Source organism: Melanaphis sacchari, unplaced genomic scaffold (genome assembly GCF_002803265.2).
Source record: "Melanaphis sacchari strain LSU unplaced genomic scaffold, SCAv2.0 Contig32_pilon_pilon, whole genome shotgun sequence".
NCBI classification, from domain to species: domain Eukaryota; kingdom Metazoa; phylum Arthropoda; class Insecta; order Hemiptera; family Aphididae; genus Melanaphis; species Melanaphis sacchari.
The window spans coordinates 2214304-2240009 of record NW_020271199.1 but is presented as its reverse complement, the minus strand read 5'-3'; the positions used below and the strand labels follow the sequence as shown (position 1 = coordinate 2240009).

General features: G+C 22.4%; 1 protein-coding gene across 1 annotated transcript; it reads right to left on the bottom strand.

The window, feature by feature from the left end:
* Positions 1 to 5399: 5399 nt before the first annotated feature.
* On the bottom strand, positions 5400 to 22731 carry LOC112596566 (nuclear export mediator factor NEMF homolog). Its single transcript, XM_025342323.1, has 17 exons — positions 22525 to 22731; positions 19684 to 19855; positions 19066 to 19268; positions 18799 to 18947; positions 18535 to 18695; positions 17071 to 17274; positions 15132 to 15421; positions 14955 to 15044; positions 14689 to 14885; positions 12658 to 12838; positions 9853 to 10050; positions 9676 to 9785; positions 9409 to 9562; positions 7864 to 7985; positions 7272 to 7399; positions 5899 to 6239; positions 5400 to 5840 (listed from the first exon to the last, which is right to left on the bottom strand). The coding sequence occupies exons 1-17, from the start codon at positions 22578 to 22580 to the stop codon at positions 5639 to 5641; spliced, it is 2958 nt and encodes a 985-aa protein (XP_025198108.1). The 5' UTR covers positions 22581 to 22731; the 3' UTR covers positions 5400 to 5638.
* Positions 22732 to 25706: the final 2975 nt, after the last annotated feature.

Below are 25706 nucleotides of genomic sequence, written 5' to 3'. Positions count from 1 at the left end.
TTCTTTAACACTATTTAATAGATTTAACTTTAACATAAATATAAAATTTATTTTAACACTAACACGTCTTTTTGCATATCTGATCTGCGTAGTCTTTTACACTCGCTTGTGATCATTTATACAAAAAGACTGGAAGAGTACTCCGCCTTGACCGTTGGTGACCGGCCCTCTTATATAGTGTGTCTTGTGTGTGTGTTTTGTCTGACTATAGGTCATTTTATTGTTTTACATTATTATCTTAATAGATGACTTATAGCTAAAGGTTATTAAATATTTGATATTTGTCATATTGATAAAATACTTATAGTTAAAGGTCATAATTTTATTATATAAATATTTAACTATGATTGCTTAGAGCACATCATTACACATTAAAAATAAATTACAAATTAAAAATGCCTTTAAATAGTTTAAAATTAGTCAAGCATTCTTGAAATATTGATGGACCGGTATAGAAAATAATAATTTTATTTAAAGGAGAATATTTCAAATTTCTTATTCTAATAGGTACTTTTGAAATAATATTAATCGATTGCATAAAGAATTAGTAAAAAGTAAAATTTTTATCGTACTTTCCGCATTTTTTTGTCTTACGTCTATTAAGGAAAGTACAAAAAAAAATGTTCACTATTAACCCTAAAGTATCAGTTAGACCTTATTTGTTACCTAAAATCACCACCTAAATCAGTCCAAATTCGAGCATTTTTACTGATCCTAACTCATAAAAATTCTAAAACTATTTTATGGAATAATAATTTTTGCAAACACTCTAATTACAGATAGATAAGCATAGGGCTTTAAATCGATTTATTCAATTTTTGTATTAAATAATGGAATTGAAAACTTACCATAACAACGTTGGGTTCAACGAGAAATGCTGGGAATACAAATATTCAGAAACTTTCATCATCACCTTAATTTTTTGGTTTGTAGGACAACAACTTAAGTTGTATTAATTAATAAAAATTGTTTACTGAAAGTTAATAAAAAATACATTTTGAAAATCGAATGTGGCGGTAATATAAATGTACGTTTTTTGCATATTATATTAATACCAATACCAAGCAATACACACACACATTATACAAATTAATGTTTATCTAAGTCAAAAATTAAATTGTTATCTGTAAAACTGTATAATATTATTGATATACGAGATATTTATTTTCGTTAATTTTGAATCGTAATATTTCTTAATCAAAAGTTGATCCTCAAATTTATTAAGCTATTTGAGTAACTACCAGTCTATTTTTCTAATGTAAAATGTTATAATATTATGATATTTAAATATTTTGCGCTTGACACCAACTGGTAAAATTAGAATTGCTTATAAAAAATATTTACTAATAATAGGAATGATAAATAAAAGTATTATTATGACTAATAAGAACAAAGTATTTTTCCTGTTCAAATTCATTAAAATATTGTAATACCTATTAAACAATAATAATAATAATAATAATAATGCTTAAATATAATATAATACTTATTAATTGTTTTTATAAATCTATTTTATTGTTTTTGGATGGTATCTATTTGTACCTAATATAATAATATCAGAGCGTTATGTTTATTGTTGTTTATATATAATTATAGAAGTTATTATAATGTTCCTTATTAATAATAATTAATAATAGTGTGCTATATATATTTGTGTTCAATATTATTTACTAATTGCTCTACACCAATGTTACTTTATTTTGCTTTAATAAAGGGATGATGACTGTGTTGAAGACTGGAGCGGTACCTACGATGACATTGACATTTCTATCAATGTTTGTACTTCAAATGTCTAATAATTTTGTTCATATATATTTTTAGACAATTTGATTTCAAACGTTCTAGTCAGAAATACTTATTATGAGGGTTCTAGTATTAAATATTAAATCATTAATGTAAAACGATTTTTTTAATGAAACTCAAAAAAAAAAAAAACTATAAAATAGTTGATAAATTTGCGATTTTTATGTATTTAGTAAAAATTCTAACATGAAGTGTAGATAATAATAAATTGGGCATATTCATTTTTAAACTGATATAAGAACAACTTATGGGAACCTTTGTGTTTAATTTCAAAAATTTTTACCTAGCAATAAAATGGTTTTTTTTACATTTAAATTTTAAATAAATAAATTTAAACATTTTAAATGTTTATAAACAGTTCAAAAAGAGATGAATTGATTTAAAAATATTGTCATTTTTAGACAATTATAATTATACTTATTCAGCCATAATTTTAAGTAGCTATCTACAGTTATTTCTTTTTGAATTACTAGAATAAACAAAATAAATAGGTAGTCAAAAATTAATTTTGAATAAAAATTTCATTTTTTTCTGTTTTTTCCAATTTTTTAGAAAAGTACTGAGCATTTTTTATTTTAAACTCTCCAAACTAGATTTAATTTACTTTCAGAAACCATAATCTTAGTTGAAAATTGAAATATTTTTACTATCCAAAAGGTAATAATCAAGATAATTTAAAAAAAAGCACATATTGCTCTGCTCAAAACCTAAAAATCTTGAATGATATTAATTTTGACATAAATAAATTATAATATTAGTTTTGTGTGGTTCTTTTTTATTTCACAAAGAGAATATTTATTCATAGACATAAATTTGGTTTGTTAGAGGGGGGGGGGGGTTCAAATTATAAACATATAACAGGCTCGCGAAGAGCTTTACTCCTTGCATCCCCAATATATTATAAATTTTACAATTTTATTGTAACATTTACTATATAAATACTTCAAAATTATTATTTAACAAAACCATATTTTAATACATATATTGAGTAATAACGTTTTTTATTTCTATATTAATTTAACATTATTTATTTATATTCATCATCAATATTCTTAAGAATAGTATTTTCGTTAATATTTTTGGTATCGCTGTTTTCTATATATTATACAAGATAGAAACCTGATTGAAACTATCTTGTGATATAGTTGTTTGTAACCACATTTTTATCCGGCGCATAGCAGAGGAGCTTCTCTTACACGCGGAGGAACTAATTAGTAATATTACTAATATTAAAGCTATTTATACAAGTGAAACAAGTTTAGGTAAACATTTATATGTAACATAAGTAGGTCTGTGAATTTGTAGGAGTATAATTATATATATATTTTTTGGGGTGATTGTGAAACGTAGCTTTGTAACTTGTAAGTACATAATTTGAATTATGTAACAACGAATCAATTTATGAAACTTTTATTTTGCATTTTTTTACTTTTTAATTTTTTAGATTATTTTTTGCATTTTAAATCATATTTTCTTTTTTTAATTCATTTTCCGTCACTCTTAATTAAATTTTGTCATTTAATATCTTTAAAAACTTGATTATTAACAAAATAAATACATAAAAAAAATCTTAAAAAATCTTTCAGGTGAATAGCATTATATAAAATTCAAATTAAATTAACATTTTAAATATTTTTTTTTTTATTAAATAAACACATTTATACATGAAAAATGTTATTTACTAAATTTATAATATCTTATAGTATCATTATAAGTATAAAAATTAAATCAAAAATCATTTTAAGTGTATTTTTACTATAATTTTTGGCATTTTATATTGCATTTTTTGACATTTTTAATGTATTTTTTAGAGTTTTTAGTGCTTTAAATTCACAGTACTAAAAATAAGCTTTAAGTTACCTGCTGTGAATTCTATTTAAGTACCATATTATATTTAGATTATAAAACTTTTAACTAAAGCCTTTGAGCTTTCAATGAATTAACAGAAATACTTAACAAATCCTAAGAAATATGAAATATAAAATTTATTATTAATCAATATAATATAAAGTACATGATTCTCATAAAATGTTAATGCTATATTTACTTTAAAATAATGAATGAAGTAAGTACTTTATTCAAAATGCAGATTGAAAAAGTTATTGCTATAAAATATTAACGTAACTCCATCATTTTAATTTTATTACCTATGCCCATAAAGGGTACAAAATTAGAAATGTCAGTTTAAAGAGAAAATTTCTGAAAAAGTGACCAAATTAGAAAATATTTTTATTTCACAAAGTGGTTATGGCATATATGTTTAAAATAAATAAAATAAATATGCAATATATTAAATAAATAATTCATAATATATAAATGTATAATAGTGCAGTGTTTAAAACATCCTGCATTCTACATTTCTTAACCAATTATACTAAGTGTCCATAATCTAAAGTTTAAATCACATAAAATAACCATTTAGTGTCTACTAATAAATGTTATTAGTATTGTTATTTTTTTTTTTTAAATAAATTATTTTTCACTATGAGATGCTATAATCATGGTTATTTAAGTTAGTAAATAACAATGGTTATAAATGTATAATACATTAATATACTGGTAACAAATCTATGTCAGATGTGAAACTAAGTTAAGTATCTACCAAAAATGATGAATCACACGACACTCAGCGTTTCATTTTATTAGAAATTAAAATCAATGTATACTTACCTAAAATGGATAAAATAATAAATAGCAGAGGTTAGACTTAATCAAGAAAAAATTCAAATAGAAAACAGTTTCAATTATTTAGTAATGTTGACACTAAAAATTAAAATATTTTTAATTTAACTCGTATGTTTGATTTGAAACAAAATAAATTGGAAGCTGATAGTCAGTTATTGACTATACACATTAAAACAACAATAACAAATGTTTTAATTTGATGTAACGTTTGACTAAAGATAAAAAAGCTATGTTGTTTATAAATATATATGAAACTAAATAAAAACATTAGTTACAGTTTCGTGTTACTAACTGTATTCGTGAAAGATCGTTTTCAAGATTAAGTTTTACTAAAATTTAATTTCAAAACACAAGGTATAAAAGACCGCTTAGACCAACTATTAACAATGTTTGTTGTACAATGTTTTTCACATTATCTTCCATTTGTGACAAGTAAATTTCATATGCATTTATTTAAATTAAAATAAATTCTAAATGTGACATTAAACTTTGTAAAAATTGTTATTCAATGTGTTTAAATTGAGTTAAATGATTTTCTTGTCACAAGATTACATGTGATTAATATTTTGCTATCGAGGTTTAGACATGCCTATCTAATTAAATCTTTTTGAAGGTTTTTTGTCTTAATATATCATGAGAAGAGTTTTTTATTTACAAATAAATTGTCTGATTTCCTGCCAAAAGATAGATCTGGAAGCACCTATACATGTTGTCAAAAAAATAAGGTGTTCATCCAATATTTTACACTTGGGTTAGATTAGGATAAATGTATAAACATATGTATATATATATATATTTATATTATGTTAACTTATAATTAAATTAATGAATAAATAATATCTAGTCAACTAAAATTTATAACATTAATCTAATTTATATTTTTATTTTTACTAAGTAACAAGTTAGAATATACATTTCATAGTCTGCTTGATATTATAATTTATTATATTTAAAAAGTAATTGTTGGTGTTTAGGAATAAGCATGATACAAAAAATATAATGTGTTTCTAAATTAACAATAAATTTTCTTTAATACTTAGATATAAAGTATAGATGTAAGTTGGATAAAAAAATTGATATACTAATGTATAAATAATTAGTTTAGCTTCAATGGTGAAATAATAAAATATATACAATGCTAATTATTTGCCTATTTATTAAGCACTTTGCTGAGTGACGGAGCAGACAATTTAACACCGTTAGGTATATTTCTAGCAATATCCTGTACATTGACGCTTTTCATTAAGTTTTTTTCTCTAGTTGTTGAAGTTTTGTCTTTTAAAAAGAGATTCAAACATGTTTTTGACGCTTTACCTCTTTTTGTGTTTCCTGGTGTTAATTTTAACTTGTATCTAATAAAAAAAAACAGGTTTAGTTTAATTTCAAAACATTTAAAATAAAATTAATTACTTATAATTTGTGAGGGCAGTGTAAGGCGCTACTACTGGTACAGCAAAAAGTAATTCATCTTCAGCGTATGGTATACCAGTTAATGAATCCAACATTTGAGTCTCAGTTAAATCTGTTGCTTTATCTGTTTCATCATCTGAGTTTTCATTATCCTCAGATTTTTTTATTGGTTCCTTTTGAACTTCGAATTGAGTTGTATCATTTGATGCTTCTAAAAGCATAGGCAAAGGTTTAATGAATGTTTGTTTATTTCCTGTAGTCTTATTTTTGTCGGTTGACTTTTTATTCTTTTTATCTTTCTTTTTGGCTCGTTTCAGCTTTTTGTCTTCATTCATCGATGACTAAAATAAAATAAACATACTTTAATTATTTATTTATAGAAAAAAATTACAAGAATGTATTTTTTAAGAAAGTAAAAAAATAATTATTATGACACTAATAATACAAAACGTTACACGAGTTAAAGTATAACTTAAAGATAGAATAATAGAAAACATATAGGACAATCAATATCTATTACCAATCAAACAAAAACTATACTCAGATAAATAAGCTAAAATTTAGCATAATCATTTGTTTTATATTTATTATTTAAAAAAAGGTTAGTCTAATCCTCACATAAAATATGACCTTTAAACAATAATTATGATAATTATAATGATTTTAGTTATTTTTTTGTAATTCAAAAAAAATATTATTTGTAAGAACATGAAAATTTTTAATACTACATATTTATATTATTATTTTCTATTTATAATGCAAATTAAAATAATTGTACATATTTTAATTTAATACTACTGGGTTGGTTCACAGTTACTCGTGAATAAGGGCACAATAAATATTGAAACACGCTATAATCACTCAAACACTGAGTTTCAGTATGAGGAGCGGGGCATTTATAAAATATTCACTTCTAATTAGGCCACATCAAGTACATACTTTTACTGTACTAAATAAGTCCAATCTTAAGCATTTCACTTATTGTTATACTCTTATTTCTCAACATATCAATTTAAATAAGTAATAAGTGGTAAAGTTACCTTTGTTTAATTTCAAAAAATAATAATTAAACAATAAAATATGTAAATTATATACTTAAAATAATTGATTTTATTTTTATTAATTATTTTTTAGCTTTTTGTAAAATAATAATTAATTATTAGTATTCTTAATTTATAGTTATGCTTAAGATCTCTTTAAATGTTACTAGAGGCTAATAAATAATAAAATAAACAAGAATTTTACTTTTAAGTCAATTGTGCAATATTCATATAATAGCAAACCTAAATAATTTTATTTTAGATTGATTAATTGGAATATTTTTTCATAACTTAGGTACATTTTGTATACTTATAGTTTTTAATATACATTACATGCAATAATTTAATTCTCATTTCTCTTTCATCTTCATCTTGATCTTTGTATTTTTCTTTGATTCTCTTTAATTTTCCTCGTTGACCTCGTTTTAAAACTTGTGGTTTCACTGTTTCATTTTTCCTATCTGTAAATTAAATATGAATTAACTATGAAAATAAAATGTAAAAAAAATTATATTTTATTCAGTTTTTATACAATTTCAAAACTTAAGATTGTTTAAATAAACAAAATTAACAGTGAAGGGTCAATTACCCACACTAATTTTCATAGGGTAGAGTAAAGGGGGGCTAATAATTAACTTATGTTAACAAATAACAATAAACATGAAATTAAAAATTTAGTTTAAAATAAAATTTATATATGCATAGTGTATGATCTAAATGTATAGTATTATTTAAAGTAGGATATTTATGTCCTAACGTTCATTTTTTTAATATGTAGTACATAAAATAATATTGAATTTCTTAATAAGAATAGTATAACTATGATCTGAAAATAAATTAATGTTAACTCATGGATAATCAACACTATACTGTAATAATTTACTAAATAATTTAAGTTGAGTTTTAACTTTTTACAAAGTCTTACCTAAATTATGAACTTCATTCTGCTTGTCATCATCATCATCACTATCTGAAGATACAAGATTAGATTTTTCAACAGTCTCGCATGAATTATTACAATTTGGAATACTCGTTTTATCTATAACACTGATAAATAAAACCATACATTTAAATAAAGTTTAAGTATAGTAAGTAGATAAGTTATGTGTAGAATATCAAAATATATGGTAGATAATTTAATTGATTTTATATTAGAATAAAAGTAATATATTATTAGAGTTTGAAGATAAATAAAACCTTTAGGACCAAAAGAAAAGTTTAAAATAATACAAAATAATTGATTTTTAGGTTTTAAATTGAATAACAGCCATACAATAAATATAATCAAAGTTGTTATATATGAGTATATATGTTTATACTTTTTAAATATATTTAATTTTTTAAAAAGCAAATATGTAGGCAATTGCTCTGTTATTCAGTAAGTATTGAGTGTAATCGTTGCAATAATAAATATGTTAAATTTGAATTCAATAATAAATTGTTCATAATATGAATGAATAATTATCTGAATTCTCAGTTCACTGATATCCAATTTTAACATTCAGTTGGCCAACATTCTATTAACAGATATTATAGATTAAAGCACTATTAATGAATGGGTAAAAGTACATTATTATTTTATTAAAAAAAAATAAAAAAAATGATAAATTATGAAATCCGTCAGCCTATGTTATAATATATTTATATTGATAGTATAATATTTTATTTTTTTTATCAAAATGATAATATCATATGTTATTAACTTATAAGAAAATATCAATTTATTGTAGAACAGTGTGAATAGATTTATGTTAAATTGTATACAAAAATATTAAAAAATTTATAAAAGACAACAGCCTAAAAATATCTTTGTATTTTGAAAATTTTATTGTGTATAGTATAATTATATAAAACAGTGATGTCTTTAGGATTTTTTCAGGAAAAGGAATTTATATTGGCAAACATATAAATTTTTCAAAGCATTGAATAGTAAGTCATTCTGGAATAAAGATAAAGTAATGTAATAAATAATAAAAATAACTGGTATTATAATGTTTTAATTTGATTGTTATTTGTATTTTGGTGTATAATTGAAATTATTTAGAAATGTCTTTCTTCACCAGGCCATTTCCTGTAGCTAAAGAACCACTAATAATGAAACTAAATCCACTTCTCCAAATTTCGTGAAAAACGTCAAATCCTTTCTACTCCATGGTATGTTAAAAACACCAATCTTCATAACAATAAAAAAAATCCAAATACTATCTCAATGAACAAAATCCCATTTCCTCTCATTCCACTTAGCTAATTCACTATAATAAATCGACTCTCTAACTTCTTGACAATTCTTCAAAAATATTAAAACAATTTTGGCCTATGATATTTGCTTATTTAATCTGTTAGATGATATTACTAATTACCTTTTCACTCTGTAATTTTCAATTATTTACTCTGATATAAAAATTACTAATTTTACAAACAATTTTATAGATTGTAACAATACTTAAAAATAAAAAAAATATGTCATTACTCTTTTGATGTTTCATCATCAGATCTTAAACTTTCTTGTTCATTTTCATATTTTTCTGAATGTTTATTATCTGTTTTAACTTCTAAATTTTTGCCATCATCATTAACTACATATGGAGTTTCTTTGTTTTGCAATTCAATTTTTTTTTCTAGATCTAAATAATATTTAAACATATACTTTTTTAAAAATATTATCAAAAATTATATGATGAATAATAAATAAATTTATATTTTAGTATTATAAATATTTAAAAAAGTAATACCTTACCTTCATCACTTTCATTTTCACTCGGTATATTTTCAAATTCATCATTATTTTCTGCAATTTTATCTAAAGCTTCATATTCGATACCCTTAACTTTGCGTTCATTTGCATGTCTAAACACATTTTTTCATAATTATAATTGATTTTATAAGTTATATAAATATATTTTTTAATATTTACCTAGGTATTGAACTATCTTCTAGTTTAAATAGAAAACTTAAACCTAATATAAGATGAGTTGCTGGTAAATAGTTTTTTTTACCACGTATCATAAAGCTGCCAGTAGTTAAATATTCTCCAGTGGGTGCAGTTTTGGATACTTGTTCTGGTTTTACCCAAAATGCATTTTGTAAATTCATTTTCAAGGACCAAGAAACACTATAATTATAAAAAAAGCAATGTGTTAATTTTGAACATAGTTTATCATTAATTATTAAATGAAAAGGAATTATAAATTACGCTATTTATAAAAAATAAACATAATATAATGCAAATTATTTAAATAAATGATTTTTAATACAGACAAAGTCGAAAATCATATTAATTTTTTAGTGTAAAAAACAGTTGTTTAGTTAAACAAAGATTTAATAATCTTAAGAATATTATATAGAAATAACAATATAAATTGATTTGATTTTTAATAATAACATTAAATTTTAATAGTTTACTATTTAAAATAAATAAGTTTCAAAAACAAAAAAAAATTGAATAAATAGATTTAAAAAAAGTATATAATTTTTTTGAAATACAAATAAATAATAGTAACATTGTATTAACACAAAAAGTCACTAATAAAAAGGTTAAATGTTTGGAAACCATATTTAAAGTTATTTATTCACTGAAATATTATTTTCAACCTTCTTATCAAATCATTAGTTGACATAATTTATTGAATAAACTAAGAGCTATATTATTTTATGCACTAAATAAAAATAATACCTATTAACTATAATAGAGAGGGTGGAAGTGCCATATTTACAAATTCTATCATTAATTCATTTTTATTAATGGTTTATGTATATACTAACTGATCCAGCACAGATTTGTGTGTAATTAATCAAATACCCATGGATTTACCCTTTCTTAAATTTTATTAAATATAAGCTACACAGATGTTTAACAGTTATTTCTATTTTTAATTAAATATAAAATCTAAAACTAAATGTATATCCAAATACCAGCCCCTAGTATATATAAAATACTAGTATTTTGTGAGTCAACTATATGCATTATTTATGCAATATGTTCACTATTTATTAACTGAAAAGTAAAAGATAAGCATGGCTGATAGAGAATAACAATATTTAAAAAAGTGAATAATTGATTTAATTTTATCATATAATTAGTAATCAAAAAGTAATCTATAAAAGTATGCTACCTAACATATTACTGTAATTAAATAATGTTTTTCTCTAAATCTCTAAATATAACTTAATTAATTCTTGTTACCTTATTTACAAAAATAATTATTATAAAATAATAGTATAACAGTATTATTTTTCAAAATGTTTTTTTAAATATTTACATTAGTGGTTATTAGAATTAAAGTTTATGGAAATAAATATTTTTTAGGAACAACATTTATTTTAACAGAACACAATTAAAATTGCACTTATTTATGTGCATGCACTAAAAAATAACAACAAATAATTTTAATTTAGGCATATTAGGTTAATAAATGACTTGAAGTATTTATAGTACTTTATTTTTAATTTCGAAGACACTTCGGGAGTAGGGGGTCTGGGGGGTTATAACCCCTTAAACCCCCTCCATCACAGGATACGCCACTGAATCAAATCATCATAGTCCTAAAATTCTTGTTGAATTAATTAAAAAAAAAATTGTAAGAGAAATGTTAAAAAATTGTAGTTTTTTAAAAGAAACGTCCCTTTTTAAGGCATTTGGTATTTTATTTAAGAGATATTTTTATTAATTATAACATTAATAATTAATCCTCCACAGGTTTAACTGTGTAAAATTAAAAATTCAGTGGGCCTGCTTTGTTTTAAATTTTATCACATATAAACTAAAATATTTTTAACACATATATTTGAATAGTTTTTACCAAATTTAAATGCAGGTCTAGAATTATATCCAATTATAATAATTATTTTATTTTTTTTAACTAAACCTTCCTAATCAAATAAACTAATATTAAATTTCTATTTGCTAAAACAAAATCCATGAATAAGTCCACCTTGAAAATCCTTTCTTATATTACTATTATACCTTTAAAGATTTATACTACATAAATTTAAAATTTATAAGTCAATTTGATTTGATTTAGGTATTGATGAATGAGTGAGCGTGTTGCAAAACTTTTTTTAAATATAGATTTAAGTTGATTTTAATTTATAAGTGCAACTTACAAATGGAACTTTTTGAAAATTGTAAATCATTAATTATTATTAGTACATCTTTGATTTGGATTAAATAATTGTAATATTAAATAAGAATTTGTTTTTAACTAAAAAATATTTATTTTAAACTTGTTTTCATATTTGTTTATAATTTATTTAGCATTAGTTTATTTTCTAATTTTATACTAAGACTGAAATTAAATTGTGTAGAAAAACAATCAGTTTGAAAAATACAAATATAATTTGTTATCTTAATAATTTTCGTTGGATAGATTTGAATAGGCTATTTAGTCATTAGTGTCAGATAAAACTCATCATATCTTTGGTGAATATTTGTTCAGTGATTATTAGCAATCATTCTATTAGTAAGATAAGAAAATCAAATTATTTTTCTTGTATTGATAAGAAAAAGAGAATTTTTTTTATGTATTGCGGTAATGCTAAATCAACATTTTAAAACTTCTGTTTGTGGCTTTTCTGTTAAGTTGACAAATTATTATATTTATTGAATTTTGTGTTTCATAAAATTATTTAGTACATTAATCTTATTTTATCCCACATAAATTTAATTTACTAATATTTCTATAAAATTATGGCTTTTAGTCGTTTTAAAATATTTAATAACCTGTATGAAATTGCCATAACAGCTGCTTCATTAAGCGTAGCAGGGGGGACAGTTTGATTAGTTGGATTTTTAATTATAACAGTTGTAGCTCCACTAAATCCAGCATGTACATAAACATCTGATGATTTCATGTATCGCTTTACAATAACTTCATTTTGGTGAGCGTCACGTCCAGCAATAACTAAAAATGAAAAATAAATTAGATAAGAATTGCAAATAAAAAAAAAAGGTATACATTATATTTTTGTTAATTTAAAATATTAAACTGTTACTAAAAAATTATAATTTTTAATCACTAGGAATATATTTTAAATTTAATGCAAAACTATTAAATTTATAAAATGTATCTAAATAGTGATTGTCAACATTAAAAAAATAAAATAAGTCTAAACAAATAAATAACTTAACTGAAGTTATAAAATAACACTGCTATTAAAAATATGTTATCTATATGGTAATTTATATTTTATATATTGCATATATAATATTAATTAAATCTAAAATTTAAGCCATAATCTTAATATTTATTAGAATTGAAAATTTGATTTGCATTAGATATGCACAATAAAGTTTATTTAGAATTGAATTTGAGTTAAACTTTGACACAATTCTTGAGAAAGAGGTATGACATTGAAAATGTAAAGATACAGTGATCAACCTATGGTATTAAAAAGTTAAATGTTACAAATGGAGAGAAAGTAGAAATAGAAAAACAAGTACTAAGGTATAAGAAACATTTTTTTTTTTTTTTAATGAACTTAAAGTGACTGAGGCCATTAGCTGTTGTAGGGGTTATGAACTGTGAGTAGGGGTAGGGTTGGTACGGTAGGTTGTTTTTACGACTGTTATGGTTGTTACGGCTGATAGCAAACACGTGTATATTTGGCAAGGCTTTTAACCATTATTAAGCCGAGTGGTCACCCATGCGGGAACTAGTAGCTGTGGCCGTTACTTACTCCCAGTCGCATTCCGCAACTGTTAGCAGCCAATGCACCACGCCAAGCCACGAAACAATTATTATTGAAATTGTTTAGATGCTTATTAGCTAATATATTTTTCACATACTATATACTATAATAAACAAATACACAATAGAGTATAATACTTATGTAAGCTAGCAGTTGATATCACTAATAAAGAGTTCATAAACAAAATTAACATTGAATAGTAACCATAGTCTTTAATGATTTTATACACCTCCCCTTTTTAAATATTAGTAATCTAATCAGAGGATTATGATTAAGTACTTTAGTTTTGTAGATATAAAAATGTAAACAAAACTTTTTTGGACCTTATCTAATTTATTTATTAAATAAAATTGATTAAAACTCCATAATATGGTACAAAATTCATTTGAAAATATTACAATAGAACAATATAGTACTTAAAGATACAAAGAATCATTAAAATTATAGCAGATCCATTTGATGAATCCTCATACATGTATTTTTTCCATAAATTGCATTTATGAGGGTATTAAGGGATAAATTTTCCCAACAGGATAATATTCGAACATGTACTTGATTGGTAGAGTGGAAGGATTTACCATTAACATGTACTGAGAATTTAAAAGAGATTTAAAAAGATAAAAAGAAATGTGAATATATTTGAAAGTATCCAATGACATACCATTTTCATGTTAGTAAAAAAAGGACATCATCAGTAGAACGGATAGATATAATTAATTACATGCTTATTAAAATAATAAATTAAAAGATAATACATAAATTAATGATTTCATAAAAGAAAACCTCTACTCATTTATGTAGAAATGTGAGGTACCAAAGTTGGTGTTGATTGTTACAGACTAAAGGCTCTGAAGAATATATAAAAATAGGTCAATGATAGATGTACGATTTCAAATAATTATAATGTGAAATTAATAAGTAATTTTTTTAACTAAATGTGTTTACAACTAAAACAAATGGTTTAATTAAGAAAATTAATGACTTTATATTTATTATTTGATTTTATAAAACAAATAAATCACTAGTGTAATGGTTATGATCTAATCATAAATGTTTAATTTACCTAAATAATTTTCGGAAGATATAAACCAATAAAACTTTTCAAACCAATATGTTTTGCGAACTTTATTTATAGAAGCAACAACTTGCATGTCTTTCAAAGTTTGTTTAGTTTTTTTTTCAGCCATTTTCAATACTGTGCTTGAAGAGTCAATGGTTTTTTTCTCTTTTATAGCCGATTGTTTTTTAGATCCATAATATCTATGATATTAAAAATAAATATTAATACATATTTATTATAAAATAAAAAAAAATAATTCTCTTTTTTACCTTTGAGCATTTCCAAAAGCAGATTGACTTAAATCTATATCAATTAATTGACCGTTTTCTTCATTATGGTTTTCTTCATTATAAGGATCACTTAATGATAATAATAATGGAAAAAATAATAAAAATTAAATTAAATATGAATGATAATTTATGAAGATTATTTTAGGAAAAACTTACAACAATTTAAGAGTAATATGATTCACACCCAATTTCAAATTTGTAACTATTGCATATGTACATCCTTCATCTTCAAAATTTAATTGTCTTACCATATCCCAAATTTCATCCCAATGAAGTTGTTTTGCTACTGCTTGCCTAACAAACTGTATAGTTCTGTCAACAAGATCCAAATTATTGGTTATTAATTCAGCTTTAAACTTATGTTCATCTTGGGCATCTTGAAGTTTTTTAAGTCGTTCTTCGTGGTCTTTTACAATATTTTGTAGTTTTTTCACTGCTCCTTTTTCCTTTTAAAAAATATTATTTAGATAGATAATTAATAATAACATTATTTTAAAACATGAAGCGAGAATTTTGTATCACATTGGTTTGAAATAAATCACTTTAACTAATATTAAAATAGTATTGGATGGATTTTTGAAATGTTTGAAGCATGAGCAAAGTAATAAATGTATTAAATTTACAATATGTATTATTTTTTGTTTGTCATTACCATTTAGGGCAGTAAAAATGTTTTGATTTTTAATATTGGGGCTAGTCTTTAGTCGAAAATTGAATATAATTTGTACATTATTTTTTAAAAAATGTTCAATAGTTTTCAAAATTATTGTAAGTCTTTACAAAAAACCAATACTTAACGGTTTTTGAAATTCATCAAAATCACAAACATTTGTAAATTAATTTATAGCTAGATACTTATAAAAATTTTTCTTTTTGAATTGGATATTCAATTTAACATTTCTTATGAGTTTCTTTACTAATATGGAAAAAATAAGTAGTTAAGTTTTAGTTTTTTTATGATTTTTGTTTGCTGAAATAAATTCCCTATTTGAATCCATCATTAAAATGAGAATTTTATAAAATCCTATCGTAACTCACTACTACATTATTAGATGTATATTATAAAAATTCCAAGTCTCTAGTTCCCGCAGTTTGGTCTTGACATTGATGAATAAGTGTATCACACATTTTCTTTAATAAATATAATATATTAATATGTATATATATTATATATATATAGATTTAAGTTGATTATAATTTATAAATAAAACTTTTTGGAAATAGTTAACCAATCATTATTAGTATAATTCTAGTTTAAAGTTGTAATATTTTCATATTCTTACTAAATATATGCACAACTAAAAGGGTTTTAAAATTTAGGTGTTTCAAATCAAATAATTTTATAGATAAAGTATTATTTTGCATATTGATGTATACACAATTATAGTATAAAAGTTAATATGAAACATGAAACTGTATTAATAACATATATGCAGCTATTATTTATAAAAATAAATAAATAAATACATAGCGCTGCTACCGTGGTTTATGATGGATATCTGATTGAATCTAGTTTACTAGTCTTATCATTCTTATTGTTTTTGTTAATTTTTATCAGATACTAAGATTTAAATACCTTCAATATAGTGAACTAATTAAAAATAATAGATATATAGTACTATTAGTAACCTACTGTTATTTTAATATTTTATAATTTTAATGTTTTTAACACTTTAATAAAATAATAAATACAAAAGTGATTTTCTAAAAGTTTGAAACTTTTTGTGCCTATTGAAGAATATTTTTCTATTTTTATCATGTTTTACCCTTTTAAGTAGTAAAAAATAAAATAAAATTTTAACAATTTTTTTTTCATTAATTAATGCTTATATTATAAATTAGTTAATATGTACATTTATTTCAAACTCACATATAATTTTCATTAGAATTAGTATTATTTCTGATAAGATTTCATACTAAGACTGAAATTAGGTTAAAAAAATAAACTATTTTTATTGGATAAAAATACGAATTTGTCGAAAAACGGAAAAATACTTTCTATAGTTATATATACTAAAAAAAATGGTACACACTTGCCTATCTTTTTAAAATATAATATCTAAGTCACCATAAAGTCTTGTTTAAATATACTAACTTGTTGCATGCACTTAACATCATATTTCTGACTTTCTAAATTTGAATAAAATTCATCAACCGCTTCATTAAAACTTCCATAAGTTTTTGAAGGTAAATTCTGGTGTTGGGCAAATAAAAAAGGATGATATTCTTGATTGGTACACAATTCTTTCATAGTACCATCAGGCAACAATTGTCGATCAATTTTTTGAATTATAAAACCCTAGAACATGATTTTTTAAAGCTATAAATAAAATAAAACTTCATATTCTTAAATATCTATAAACATAGTTGCGTGATAACATATTTTGTTATTATGTATCGGCAATTTATACAGACAAATAAAAACTTGAAATCTTTATTTCATAAATATAAAATTGTAATAAATTACATTACAATCTAAATAGTACTAACTAATAACTAATAAAAGTTGATACTATAGTAATTATTATTATATAATTTTCAAATAAATTCTAAAATTTTACCCTAAGTATTAATAACAGTATTTATAAATAAATAAAAAAATTGTATCATATTTAAATAATGGTCTTAATTATGTATAAATTATTATCAATTACATTTAATTTTAAATTACAATAATATACTGTAAGTTATAAAAAAAAAAAATATAATATTTAAATTTAAAGCTTAGATAGTTTTTTCAAGAGATATCATGTTTATTGAACTTATAAATATAATCTTTAATAGAACATTGCTTAATTGTTTATCTGTAAATTCTAGAAATTTTACAACTTTTTATACTTTTATGATTAAATCTCTCTTATTTGATTAATTTTAAAATACGGTTCAACAGGTCAATAATTTAGAGCCCAATTCAGAACTTGAACAACTTTTAAAATTATTGAAACATGTCAATGCAAACAATTAAGTTTAACTAACATTGAAATCATTTGTAACATAGTTTAATAATGAAACTTTGAATTTCAGAAGCCATTTTAATGATTTTAGCTGACTAAATTATTTGATAAATTCTTAAATGAACTATCCTGAAATTTTATCTCTAATCCCTATTATATAAAATTTCATATTATTAAGATTCGCGTGTCATGAAACCCAAAATTAAAAGTAATGAATAAGTGGATTTTCTTTGCTCAGTTCTTTATCCTATGCAATGATTTATTATTAAATTTAAATTCAACATAAACATGAGCATATATTGATTTATACATATTTGAGTAAACTCAACACTTCTACTGTATAGCAGAGCAGTTATCTTTCTCTTGTTTTTTTTTTTTTTTACAAAATATTAAAAGAATATTTTAAGTTTTCCAAACATAAATCAACTTTTAACTAATATTTAAAAAAAAATATCAGGAGAATAAATTACCTATTTTAAACAACATAATATTATATTTTAACATAATTTTTAGAACTTAAATCTAATTTCTATTCATTACAATGTATGTTTAATAAACATTCTAATAGGAAAGCATAAAAAAAAAAAAATATAATATTCACTTACTTCTTTTAATGTAGTTATATTGTCTAAAAACTTCTCAGCAATAATAAAACAATTCATAAGCTTTTGAATATCTGTGTCAATATTAAATTCAACACCAATTTTGGTATTTGTTGAAAAACCACCACTTATTAACATATGTTCCAATAAAGAATTACCATAATCTATAAGATATAAAAAAAATTAAAAATGTTAATAGAAAGTTAAATAATAATTATTAGTATTAATAATAATAATAATAATAATAATGATTTAAAAATTTCTAACCTAAACAATTTGGAAAATTTGAAAAAATAAATTTTTTTAAGTTTGTTGAAGGTTTAGCTGTTTTTAGAACTTGAATCAAAGAATCTTCAGTTGGTGGACTAAGTCGAATTTTTGGTCTACTATTAGGGTATACCTCTTTAACAAAAAACCTATAATATTAAAAAATAAATGAATAAATGATTTAATTAATAAATATACAAACAAAATTCATCTAAGTAATTAAATTGATTATTTAACATATTTAGGGAAACTGAATAAATATTTTACTTCTGCTTTTCATCCTCGGTGTGTGGACGTAAAATATTTATCATAATATAATCTTTATCTGCTAAAATAATATTGCCTTTATCATATAATTCTAATATAACATGATATGCTGCTTCTCCAACACCAAACTGTAGATCAATAATTCGATCAAATCCCATTTGTGTTAATTTTTCCAACCGTTTGTTTGATAAGTGTTTTCTTAGCTAAATTCAACAAATGATTTATTGTTATTAAAAATAAGAGTTAATGAAAAGTTAATCTTAAATTAATATTCAAATATACAAGTATATAGTTTAATTAATTTTCATTGCAAGATAAGTCAAAGTTTATATAAAAATTTAATACTATTCTATCTAATCACTAAAATCATTATGATTATGTAGATATAATAGTAGGTATGTTATTATAATTTAATAAAAAATAATAATGACTGTTTAATGGTTAGGAATAATATAATTATTATATAATAATAATACTCTATAAATAGTTCTAAAACTATAAACAAATTATTGAAAATGTATTTCAATTTTATTTATTAAAATGCAAGTCATAAGAAATTACAAAAAAAAACATTTATAAAATGTAACTTGACAACTTGACATAGTTAAAATAATATACCTTCATGCTAAAACTACTAGGAGCTTCATTCTTAGTCCATTCATAATTAGTAACATGTAATCGAACACCAGATTCCAATAGTATCACACACTTTTCGCTGTTAAGTTGAAATTTAAACAAATATGTTTTATGATCTATGTCATAAACTCTTTGTAATCTCATGCCTTTGTATCTATAAAAACAAATAAAACCATTCATATATAAAATACATTAACAATTAAAATATAATTAAATATTAATGATAACAATTATATTTACAAATTTGAAACAACTTGTTTAATTTTGATATTATTTTAACAAGATTTAATTTATAATTACAATGGTAAAAATATAATATAATAGTGTCAATAATTGATATTTTTAGTTTATAAATTTATATTTTGAAATTATTTCTAATAGGGAATTGCCTACTTTTGTATTAATTTTGAAAAAAAAAATAATAATAAATAAATTGCAGTGATTTACTACTAATTCATCTATTTCTAAAATATGACCAGAATACGTATTTGTAAATTCCTGTGTTAAATTTAAAATTAATCTTTAAAACTTTTATTATCTTTGTCATTTAAAACAAAAAAATGTTACTACCATTATTTATAATATTATGAAACTTAGCATAAGTTTATTCAAGTACATTAAACATTATATTGTCATTTCTAATTATTTTAAAACCACATCATTATGTTCTATTTTCTCCTTTGGTACTTATATTCTTTAAAATTTACAAAACCAATATTATGATACTTTAATTCATAACATTATTATTATTTATTGTTAACATTTTTTTTCACATGTGTATATTGTTTAACTTATTACCATTACTTTAATACTGTGTGTCTTATAACTCTCACTTCTACATAGCCAATGGTTTGAAAGTGACCAACTTCTGTTACTTTAATTATATAATAAAATGTAAAACTATAGTTGGAAATAAATCAATAAATAAATTTGACTAATGATGCATCATTAATACAAATAGATTGGAATATTCAGTCAAATTAGTAAACAAATTATTCTTAAATATTGAAAAGTATAAAATAATAACATTTTCTAGGTGTTGAGTTTCACATCTAAACTCTTAACTAAGTTAACATTTCATGATACGTATCAATGATTTAAGTGTAATATTTGATTATACTATTTTTTTTCAATAAACACTTATAACATTAGTAATTATTCTATAATATTAAGTTTTATTATTAGTAATTGTAAAGACTTCACAAATCTTATTGTATTATACATTTTATTTATATCCTTAATCCAAGTGAAATTTGTAGCTTGATTCTCTTACATAAAATATTAAATTTAATTCTTAGATAATATTAAAAATTGTTTCCTACATTTTTAGCATTCAGATGTAAGATTATTCATGAGCCACATTTTTCTCAGCTATAATTACATTTTTTTTTGTTTAAACTTATAAATGGTTATATTGGTTGTCCAGAACTTTGAAGTTTTTTAAATTTTAATATCATTAAATATACTTAGAACTAGATCTAATATTATTATTTATAAATTAAAAAAAAAGAATAAACTATGCTTTGATTTCACCTATTAGTAGAATTATATCATTAGTAGACAAAACAAAATTTTAATTATTTAACTTTATTATCTTTAAATCTTTTAGTAATATTGTGTGAAAAGAATATTTTGTATTCTATGTTTTATAATATTGTAAGTATTATTTGTATTATTTTCATTTATATTACTATCAATATATTGTATTTGGGTTTTGTGATCCATTGAAATTTAAAAAAAATATACAGTTGAACCTTAATAGTCTGGACCCTCGATAATCTGATGAATATAGTAATTCGGAAGGCATAAGTCTATTTGTTCATAAATACAATTGTTGCTTGTTCGAAATTCTTCAAATAAAAAAATTACTGACTACAATACTTAAATTCTATTATTAAAAACATTTTTTTTTTTTTTAAATTCATTATGTTAAAGTTATTTATTAGTTTTGTAATTTAAGTGCAATAAATATAAAAGTGGTGGAATTAAAAATAAAAATCTTAGTTACTTGAGTAGATTATCTTGAAAATCTTAATAGTCCGGACAAATTAATAATCCGAACAATTGAGGCTCTACTGTATATGTATATACAAAATAGAATTTTCATTGTTTAATTAAGTTGGTTCTTTCTCACATTAATACTTACTTGATACAGAAAAATATTTCAATAAATACACATTTTTTCAAAAAAATCACAATTATCTTTCCATAGCCATTATATTTTTAAATTTTTAAATGTCGAAGATCATGATTATAATATCAATTAATAATTACAAAACTTCAAACTGTAAGCTTCTAAAGTAGATAATCATAAATTGCTATTAATGAATAGAGGGGGTCAGTAGTTTAATTAGTTAAAATGGACAAAACATGAATGGAAATAAACACAAAAAACTCAATTTTTTTAGAATACAGTAAATAATAAACATGTACTTTTAGCAGAAAAATGAAGAAATATGCAAAATAAACATTTAATATGTTTGGCTTTAAACACATTCTTGTGTAGAATAAATTTTCAGTTAAGTCTGTAATTATTTGAGTAAATATAGGTTAGGTGTTAAAATATGAAACTCGCTAACACTTCATCTTTAAACAAACATTTACCAAATATATCCTACAACTTACAAGCCCTACTAATGAGTACCTAATGACTTATCTTAATATAGTACATACAATTATATTTTCATTTTAAGCATTAAGAATATATATACCTAATATTCTAAAACCATTGGTTTTGCTAATAAAATATGGCTAGTAAATATTATACTTTAAACACAGAGATCTTTAGTCAAACGAGTTACTGCAAAACATCTTAACACTCACTTTTGAATTTCGTTGACGATACACATAATGTCCAACGTGGAGAATCGCGTTTTCATTTTGATGTAGTTTTTGTTCAATCATTAAAAAAAAATATTTATAGATTTGCAAGTCGCCGGAACTCTTGTTTTTGTAAGAAATTCAACTCTAAAATCACGTAATAAATCGCTGCACTTCAAAAACACATGAGTCTTTACTTACGTACATTGTTGATTGTAGAGTTTCTTGATTAGATATCGTGACCGTTATCATTAATAGATAACTCGTTACGGTTACGATTCGCCCAATGAGCGGACGCATCGACCAAAATGAAATTAGTAAATAGTTGTCAGTCACCGATCTGAGTATTATATTTTAAATTTTCAAAATAATAATTAATAACATGGTCGGCATAGTCCATCGTCAAAATATTATAAAACAATAATTGTTTTTTACGTCTGTGCCCTGTGGACTGTAGTTGATACTTATTTTCATAGATTATTTTTTTCTATGACCTATAGGTTTTATACATAGACATAATTCATATTTCATATTTAGGTAGGTACATCTATTGACCTAGGTATTGTATAATATTATCATAGTATACGTACGTATTCTCTACTTACCTACGTAACGCACCAAATTTATAGACAAATATGTATTATACGTTAATACTAATTTATTAAAATTATACTAGAAACATATTAAATAATATCTAGCTGGTATACTGTACCTATATCTACCAATACAAAGTGTTAATGTATAATATACTAGTATGTAGTTTAAATGTAAAATAGATTAATTTGTTTTATTAATATGGTTCTAGTTTATCCCACCTATCCGGCTATCCAAATTGCGTACCGAATATTCACCAAAAATACTTCATCTTTAAACGAAATACGTACCAAATAGGTAAGTACCTACTAAAGTTCTTACCTAAATCCTTAAATGTCTATTTCATATTTGTAATAAATGCACGAAGATATCGTTAATGTATCTTTATTATGTCAAAATGTCTAGTATTACAGATTGTTTGTACCCGTTATATACGATTAGTCGTGAAATAGTTATTTTTTAAACTGTCTAAATACCTAATGGTACACCCGTAAATTATATTAATAAAAACCAAATTCCTTCGTATACAAAATATTATTTAGTGTTCATATCTACGTTAAGTTAAACACTATAATAATCACATGTTTGCAATATTTTGATACATTTTCTACAAAACCATGTTTTTTCTATGCAACCTCGAGCTCCGTTAATAATAATGTCATCCCGCGGTCTTGATTAAAATATTAAATTATTTCAACCATGGATAATATCATTTAGCTCTTTAGAACTGCTTAGAACCTAAAAATGTGATTATACCTAGATATATACATATCAAGCGTACAGTTAATAAAAAATAGGTAGGTCAGTAAGTACTTACTTATAGTATGACACATTGAAACTATGCTTTTATAATTAACAAGTTTTTTAAAAGAAAAAAAGTTCCATAAATATCTATGTGTTAAAACATATAGAAATATTTGTATGATGAATCATCAATGAGTACAGTAAATATTAATTAAATACGTAAGAAATTGTCAAAAACTGTGTGAAATAAATATTGCTCACTGCAAGAACTGAGAATATTACAATTTCAAATGGAAACGTTTTAAAATTATGATGCGAAATTTTATTTTATTTAACAAAAATTAGTTAAGATTGCACAAAGAAAAATACAATAATTGTATAAAGGTATTTGAAAAAAAAAAGTTTTTTATTGATATTTACTCATTTTGACTGGTAGGTTTATTGAATAATTTGTAAATGACGCATGACTAAACACGAGTTAAATAAATAAGGCCATTTTTAAAGTCAGAATTTCCTAGTAAAAATTATTGAAGTTTCACCTTCTTGAAATTGTTCTTATTATTCGCAATACGTTTTGTGAAAATAAAATTTTTTAGTTACGTAAAATGTAGTTTTGCCAATTTCGATTTTTTTTCATTATTATACTATTATAAGTAGATATATTCTTAATAGCACTTCAAAATCTTGACAAAAATTATAGTTATTTGTTAATTACTAACTTCAAAACTATAAGTTTTATCATATTTTGTTTTCATTCACTTAAATATATTTTTAAATAAACTTAGTAAATTATACGTTGAAAAAACACTGTATAGCACAAACTGCAATGCATTTGTCTTGAGTAGGTATTGAGTTTTCATCTATTACTGACCTATTGGTTATCAAAATGTATATTAATCATAATTAGGTAAACATGTAGATATATGATGATATGATTTAGTAATATTCGATACCATTTCAATTATTCAACTACAATTTATAAATATTGTTTTTATTTTGTTTTTACGTAGGTAGATATTCAGTTTCTGTCGACTGTGTAGTTATTTTTACCTATCATTTTATAGTAGAAAATGTTTGAGTTTATGATAACTAAAATAAAATAAAGAAGTTGGTAAAGAAAATATAAAAAACGATGTTAATAAGAACCACTTAATTTAATTTTATAATAGGTAACAGTCAATAACTAAGACTATTAACTATTTTTATAGGACTAATACCTTTATGTTGATGTAGTTTAAAACAATTAACAAAATAATGACTATTATACTTTTATGTTTGTTTTGACAATTATCAATTTCATTGTATTCTTTATTATTTATGAAGGAAATAAACTCAGCAGGTACCAAATATTTTAAATTAAATCATTGCCAATTGAATAATTTTATAGAACAAATTCCAACAACCGGAACATTATTAAACATTATTTCTTTTTGTAAATTTAAATTATAATGTGAACTACGATCATAAAACATTTGTAGTAGTTTACTTTTATTATTGATAATTGATAAATGTTCATATAATATTTGATTTTTCATTTTAATAATGTTTATGAATATATAAGTATCTTTATGTACCCTAGAGTTTCTATCAAAAACTTGGACCAATAAAAAAAAATTAAATAAAAATGGTTTTTATAAATAATTATTTAATTTAAATGAACTTTTAGTACCTATTGATTTCATACTTTTTTGTGTGTATGAAACTCAATAAATGTAATTTATACATCGTATTATAATAATTTCTTTAATAGTTAGTGGTGCAAACAAGGAAGAGCTTTGTGGCCAGAAATAAACTAGGAAAATAACAACAGTAAAATTAAACGGAATTATTATATTTTCTTTTTTAAA